The following is a 7,956-nucleotide window of genomic DNA, read 5'->3' on the forward strand; positions in this document are numbered from 1 at the left end:
TTATTTTTTTTGTACGTATAAAGATAAGTTCAGCCTAGCCCAAATTTCATATACAATTTTTTTTAAAGTTGTAGGCCCTATTGATTTGGAGGCCTAAAGCCCAGGCCTCAAAATTCTTGGGCTTGGGCCGACCCTGTTCCTATTTAATAACGGATTTCGTGTCGCTACCATAGTGAACCTAATCGAAATCGACTGAAAAACATCTGTATCATTACCGTATTTATTTTTTTTAGTTTTTGCTTTTGATAAACAGACACCGGATCATACCGAGAAACTCAGTACCAATACCTGTATTGATTTTAAGGTTTCCGTTCTCGAAAAATTTTCATTTATATAACTCTATCTGCAATGATAAATCGACACCGTTCGAACATTGGTGCAAGTACTGGTGTTTATTTTTATCATTTCGGTCAATATAAAACATGTGTTGATTTCTCTTTTGATTACTATACCGAGTGCCATTATCATACTATTAAATTCTCTTGCATAACAAACCGAATCAATACTGACCAAACTCCGATCACAATGCACAAGGAAATCCCACTACGATGCACTAGGAAATCCCACTAGTTACATAACTATTACAAAATTAGTAAGAAGAGACAGACCGATAGATCATGTGTTTTAATTCACATTCATATAACCATTCTGGATGGCGTACGTGGTGGCGGTGCACTACTCAATATAAATAAAAAATAAAACGAAATTGATAAGTTTTGTTATTTTTTTATTTCGTGGTTACTAGTATTTCGGTACGCTTAAAGTGTTAGTTCCAGTCTCTAGTCCTTTATCACAACACGTCGTCTCCGTGTTCTCTCTGTACGTACCAATATCCACAAAAAAGAAAAAAATGTCCGGCCTTTCACTAATACCTAACTTCCCGTCCAATTCGTCATCAACGACGTCGTATCGGAAACTAACCTCCAGAATCTCAAACTTTCCGGTTAATCCGATTCGTTTTCCCGCCAAATCCTCCACAAAATTGAACGTTTTTGTCGTGAGGAAGAAACATAACTTCAGTTTGCGAGCTTCAGCTGAAGAGAACTGGGAACCGGAGTCTAAGGACTCTCCGGTGGCGGTAGCGGTGGCGGAGAAGGAACCGACGGAGATTGATCTGTTGAAGAAGCAGTTGGTTGACTCGTTTTACGGGACGAACCGTGGATTGAGTGCGACGAGTGAAACTAGGGCGGAGGTTGTGGAGTTGATCACGCAGCTTGAGGCCAAGAATCCGACTCCGGCGCCGACTGAGGCTCTTCCTCTTCTCAATGGTAAATGGATATTGGCGTAAGTGATTACTTCTTTTATGTATTGTTGTTGAAATTACTGGATATTGGCGGATGTGAATGATCTAATTGTTAAATTGAATCAGTATTTGTACTTCTTATTTTGATATTCTGATCATTATACGTAGATAGGTGAATTTTGTGTTAGTCAAATAAGGATTTGTGAAATAAATCGTAATATATTGTTTTTCTATCCTTTAGTTGCCTAGCCGTAGCCTTAGTATATAGGTAGTCGCGTTGTTTTTGGTTGTCTACTATATCTGTAGCGACTTAAGTTAAGTCCAAAAATGAAGTCGCAACTCTGGCTGTTTAACCGACCCGAATAACACAATTGGCCAATAACTGAAACCAAGTATTAACCAAACTGATTGGTTTTACATCTTCAATAACCATAACTTTCGGTTACGGGTTAAAACTGAGAAGAACTGTGCATACCCCTATGCAGAAAGGGTTTTTCAGCCTGGCTTCTCAATAATCAGAACATATAAGATTAGGGGGATTGTTGTACAATGAAAAATGGAAAGCCTTGAAACAAATAGAATAGCAATAAGCTAATCTCATGAAACCTAGACGGTTTAAGATCACTAGAAGTATCCATTCGGCATCTATTTGATCATGACCAAATATGAAGGTGCAAATAATACGAGTTTTGTTATATAATTTCTGCCGTTCAGAAAAAAAAAAAAATAAAGTAATGTGAGTTTTGATGAAATTGCTGTAGTACATCTTAGGAGGTGAGCTAGACTTCCGGGCTTTAACCCATCTGTATTTAAATGTTTATGGTTGTAAGTTAACACGGAATGCTTGATGTTAGGTAAGTCACAAAAAAATTCATCACGTTTTATTGTTTGTTATAGGCTAGTACCACTTGATGTATACATTTGGAAATTGAATGTTACATGTAACAAACGAAGATGATATAACAAACAACGAAGAAAAAATGCTCATCCCTAGAAGAGAGCTTGATAGCTACAGCAGATTCCAACTTATGTGACATTAAATGACCCAAAATTGTACAAAATACGTATGCTTGTTTAATCGATTTATGTGATGGTATATATTAATTATATTGTATATGTAATAATAACTATAATTATATACGTACATAATGTATATTTATATTATTATTATTTTCATTGATTATATATAATAACATTTTTTATATATTATTTTTAATAAATGGCTCGTTTCGACTTGTGAGCCTAAATAAGCTCGGCATTTGCTCAATTATTAAATGAGCATCATCTTATAGGATTGAGCTCGGGCTCTCTTTAAGCTCGGTCAATTTGAGTAGCTCGATCGGTTTACACACCTAGTTGTAATTCCTTTTTTTTATTTTCAAGTGCTTCAATATTAATCCTATATAACTAACAATGTGGAAAAAGAAATCACATAATCAAATATATGACCACTTATGTGTGTGTTACTGCAGCTATACATCCTTCCTAGGTTTGTACCCTTTGCTGTCAAGAGGATCCCTGCCAGTGGTGAAGGTTGAAGAGATATCACAAACCATTGACTCTGAAAATTTTACAGTCCAGAACTCAGTCGTTTTTTCTGGACTCGGGTCCACAACTGCAATCACTACAAATGCGAAATTTGAAGTCAGGAGTCCTAAGCGTGTGCAGGTGCGTCCAACAAACACTTAGAATTAATCTCAAACAGGTTAAATAATTCGTCTTTTTTGTTTGCTAAATATGATACCCAATGAGTAAATAAAACTCTTGTAACACTGTCTGTAATAATTTTTGACGCATTATTATTCATTTTAAAAAGAAAACTAAAATGTTGAGAAAAAAGTGTGATTCAAATAACTAACTCAGAATTGCTGTTTGAATGACAGATAAAGTTCGATGAAGGGATTATCGGGACACCACAGTTGACGGACTCCATTGTGTTACCAGAAAACGTTGAAGTTTTAGGACAAAAGTTCGATCTGTCTCCATTCAAAGGCTTGATCACATCAGTTCAAGACACGGCTTCCAATGTTGCAAAGACCATTTCCAATCAACCACCATTGAAATTCTCAATCTCTCAAACGAATGCAGAATCATGGTTGTTAACAACTTACCTTGATGAAGAACTTCGTATCTCAAGGAGTGATGGCGGTAGTGTCTTTGTTCTCCTTAAAGAAGGCTCTGCCCTTCTTTTACCTTAAGCTCAAGGTTTGTTCAATTCGGCTAAACCCGTTGTTGATCAATAAATTCTACGAATGTTCTTATATGTTAAATGTCATAAAAAGTATTGAAAAGTTGACAGTGCATTACAATAGGTTTTGGGTGTCTAAAAGGAAAGTTAATGGTTTTCACTTTTATTTAAAGTATATAAATGCATGTAATCTGTAATTTGATAAAGTATTCTATTAGATGAGTACCCTCTATGGAGGATTTATGACTTTTTTACTGGTGTTATCATGTTTGGTGTTAGATGTCTATTTACTTGTTATCATGTTCCCAGGTTGAGAGAACTCGCAAGAACCCTCCATGTAATGGTTTTTCGTTTCTTTATTTTTTTGCTAACATTTACATGGTTGCAAAAGTCGCTAGGCGTTCCCTAGTCGGTCGACCGGGGAGTTGAGAGTACTTGCCTAGGTTGAGAGTACTCGGGAGTACTCGGACATGTTAAACTATAAAGAAATTAGTTTTCGGAAATTAAATGTGTGTCAAATAACATAAATTTACTAATATTTATAACAAGATACGTGAAAATGATATTTATTTTTTAATATGATGGACATAGAAATTATGTTTTATTTTTTTAAGTCAAACTCGGCCCGAGTTGATCTACTAGATCCGATTCTGACTGAGGTTGACCGCGTTTGATCGATTCTGAAGAATTAGGCGGAGTTGAAGAAAGTCGTCTCGTCAGCCTACTTTGTAGCGACTACTCGGGGAGTACTCAGCCTTGAAGACCTTGTTTTACAGCCATAAACCCATTTAAGAAATATAAAAACAATGTGTGTGCAAAAAAGTACATATGTGTAAAAAAAAGTCGAGTAATTTTTTTTGAACGGCAAACACACTATATATATATATATATATATATATATATATATATATATATATATATATATATATATATATATATATATATAATGTAAGTATCCCGATGTTTTTTTTTCTTGAAAAAATTTACACATGTTATATACATGTTTTTAAGGGTTTTGGGCAAAAAAAATCAAAAAAGCGCCGAGTAGATATTTTAAAAAAAAATAAACAAGTTTTGGTGTAACACATGTTACAAATATGTCAGATGAATGTAACATGTGTTACACCAAAACTTGTTTATTTTTTTTTTAAAATATCTACTCGGCACTTTTTTGATTTTTTTTGCCCAAAACCCTTAAAAACATGTATATAACATGTGTAAATTTTTTCAAGAAAAAAAAACATCGGAAGCTTTGAGTTTCCCGGGTTTTCTAAATTAAAGTGGGTTTTCTATACATCCTTCCCCTATATAATGTAAGTATATATATATATATATATATATATATGGGAAGGTTCATTTAAGAAGAAAATTTAATTGAGAAGAAAAAGAACAAAGGGTAATTTTGTAAAATATTAAATAGTTTCTCATTTATCTTATTTATTATCATTTTTGACTAATTAATTAGTTATAAAGACTATTATCCTCCACATTAACTTTTTTTTGCCTATACACATCAAAAAGTTGTCCTACATATTTCAAAATTCATCCTACACGTTGAAATTTATCTTACACAACTTGTAATTTATGTTACACAACTTCTAATTTATCCTACACTTTAAATTATTTTATTTAATTTTTTTGAAAAAATATATATTTTGAAGATAAGTTACAAAAAATTTAATGTATTAGCTATTAAAGAGGAAGACTACAAATTAATGACCTACGTAGATTTACCACTGTACCCTTATAATAACATTAAATACTTATATTAAATGAAGTAAATAAAGCATTCTTATTGGTTGAAATTTGTTCTTTTTTCTTCTTACAAAAAATTTCTTCTCATTTGAACTCTCCACTATATATATATATATATATATATATATATATATATATATATATATATAAAGAGAGAGAGAGAGAGCGGTTAACATACATTATGAGTAATCGTACTTAATGTACGGGACAATCCTGACCGTCAGATCCATGCGTGATTATTTTTAGTTTCAGATCCATGCGTGATTATTTTTCAGTGTTTGATACATGAGTCATTTGCGTGATTATTTAACACATGCGTAATTACTTCAGTGGCTTATTATATACATGCGTGATTATTTGATCCATGCGTGATAATCACAAAAAACTGATCCATGCATGATAATCTGCTCCATGCGTGATAATGACACAAAATCTGACGGTCAGGATAGTTGCGTACGTGAAGTATGATTAGGGCTTTTGTACATTATACTTTCTCACTCTCTCTCTCTCTCCCTCTCTCTCTCTCTATATATATATATATATATATATATATATATATAGAATTGCGCTAAAATAAGAACCACCTCGAGTTGTAAGAACCGCGAGAACCACACCATCCGGGTCGCCGTTTACCATGATTTTTTTTTACAACTAGATGTGTGTATTATAAACACATCCGTAAAAAAAAAAATTTAAACGCCGCGGCCGAGGGGGTAGTTTTTTACACCACAAGTTTGGTGTAAAAAAAAAAAGAAAAAAGAAAAAAAAATAAAAACACCAAACTTGTGGTGTAAAAAACTACCCCCTCGGCCGCGGCGTTTAAATTTTTTTTTTACGGATGTGTTTATAATACACACATCTAGGTGTAAAAAAAATCATGGTAAACGGCGACCCGGATGGTGTGGTTCTCGCGGTTCTTACAACTCGGGGTGGTTCGGCGTTTAAAGATTCCACCGAACCCACCGAAGTTTATGGCCCCTCTCCGGCTTACCCCAAAGAAACTCCCTCCTAATTTTTTCGAGCTTCTTTATAACACACTTAGGAGCAGCATAAATAGATAAAAAGTAGGACGGGAGGCTCCCAAGAACCGACTTGATTAGCGTCATACGACCAGCGAAAGAAAGATACCTGGCTTTCCAGCTTGATAATTTCGACGCGAAACGGTCCAAAACCAGCTGCCAAAACTTTGCCCTTTTCATATTAACACCGATGGGAACCCCCAAATACGTGAAAGGAGGGAACCCGCTTCACACCGAACGATACTAGCAAATTGTTCCACTTCCGAAACCTCAGCCCCAATCCCGAAAAGAAGACATTTCCTCCGATTAACCTTAAGACCAGAGACAAGGCTTAACCACCTAATAAACCGATTCAAGGCGACCACATTTTGATACGACCATTCACCGATAAAAAGAACGGCGTCCGCATAGCTGAGATGAGAAATAACCAGACCTCCATTCGGAAGCTTGCACCCTTGGAATAAACCGAGATCCACAGCCCTCTTCAAAAGCATGTTAATACACTCCATGGCTATGATAAACAGAAATGGGGTAAAGGATCTCCTTGTCTAAGACCGCTTAAACTTGAATTCACCCGTCGGTGAGCCGTTAACAAGAACCGAACCCTTACCCGAAACTAAGCACCCTTTTATCCACTTGATCCACCTCTCCGGGAACCCCATCTTCTCCATCATCCTAAAGAGAAATTTCCAATTTAACGTGTCGTAGGCTTTTTCGAAATCAACTTTAAGGATAAGCAACTTAGATTTCGATTTTTTCGCCCATGCCACCATTTCGCTCACTATGAGCGGGCTATCAAGAATATTTCGACCTCCCACAAAAGCCGATTGGTTCTCAGAAATAACATCATTTATCACAGCGTTTAAACGATTAGCTAACACTTTTGCGATAATTTTGTATACAGATCCCACCAGCGAGATAGGACGAAAATTACCTAATTCTTGCGGGTCTTTGATTTTTTGAATAAGAGCCACGAAAGAAGAGTTGCACCCGGAGCTAATTTCACCCGACTCGAAAAAATCATCAAGAGTTCCCACAACTAACGGTTTAACAACCTCCCAAAAAACTTTGAAAAACTTCAAAAAGAATCCATCCGGCCCCGGCGCTTTTCCTCCATCACAAGATCTAATGACCGAGAGGATCTCCAATTCTGAGAAACGATCACAAAGCAGGGAATCATGGATGGCAAACACACTAGGCAGCCCGTAATTAATGAAATCAGGTCTCCGTCTCATTGGTTCCGAAAATTGTTTTCTAAACCACCGTTTAATTTCCTCTTTAAGGACCGTCGGATCGGTTACATAAACATTGTTGAAGTACAGCCCATTGATTCTGTTAATAGCCAAATTAACCGTCAGAGGTTTATGAAAGAAAGCGTTGTTATCATCCCCATATTTAAGCCAGTTGACTCAAGCTTTTTGCTGAATGTCTTTACATTTTTGAAGTTCCAAACTTTTTAACTTCACAGACAGATCCGCCAGAGATTCTTTTTCCGCATTTGAAAGGTTCCGGACCACGACAATATTTTCTAGCCACTCAATACTCGAAACCAGACCAACTAGCTCTTTGTCCTGCTCCGTTTTCCTAACCGACCTCCATTTTTTTATTTTCAATTTGCACTGATGTTAGTGTATACGTCTGTAGCTTCCGTCAGTATGTAGTCATGTTTTGTAATGTCTGTAAACAATATATGTATGTATGTATGTTAGATAGTTTAGTAGATCAGGAATGGCGCGTAAATGTTAAGTGCT

At 35.6% G+C, this 7,956-nt stretch overlaps 1 protein-coding gene across 1 annotated transcript; it reads left to right on the plus strand.

Annotated features, from left to right (window-relative positions):
- The first annotated feature begins 718 nt into the window (after nt 1-718).
- Nucleotides 719-3,683, plus strand: LOC110920586 (light-induced protein, chloroplastic). The gene is made up of 3 exons (XM_022164749.2): nt 719-1,284; nt 2,716-2,911; nt 3,127-3,683. The coding sequence occupies exons 1-3, from the start codon at nt 851-853 to the stop codon at nt 3,439-3,441; spliced, it is 945 nt and encodes a 314-aa protein (XP_022020441.1). The 5' UTR covers nt 719-850; the 3' UTR covers nt 3,442-3,683.
- The last annotated feature ends 4,273 nt before the right edge of the window (nt 3,684-7,956 follow it).

Source organism: Helianthus annuus, chromosome 17, assembly GCF_002127325.2.
Source record: "Helianthus annuus cultivar XRQ/B chromosome 17, HanXRQr2.0-SUNRISE, whole genome shotgun sequence".
NCBI lineage: Eukaryota > Viridiplantae > Streptophyta > Magnoliopsida > Asterales > Asteraceae > Helianthus > Helianthus annuus.

Coding starts and splice junctions, on each gene's coding strand:
- LOC110920586 (XM_022164749.2), top strand. CDS start 851: ATGTCCGGCCTTTCACTAATACCTAACTTCCCGTCCAATTCGTCATCA. Junction 1,285..2,715: donor AATGGTAAATGGATATTGGC/GTAAGTGATTAC, acceptor GTGTTACTGCAG/CTATACATCCTTCCTAGGTT. Junction 2,912..3,126: donor GGAGTCCTAAGCGTGTGCAG/GTGCGTCCAACA, acceptor TTTGAATGACAG/ATAAAGTTCGATGAAGGGAT.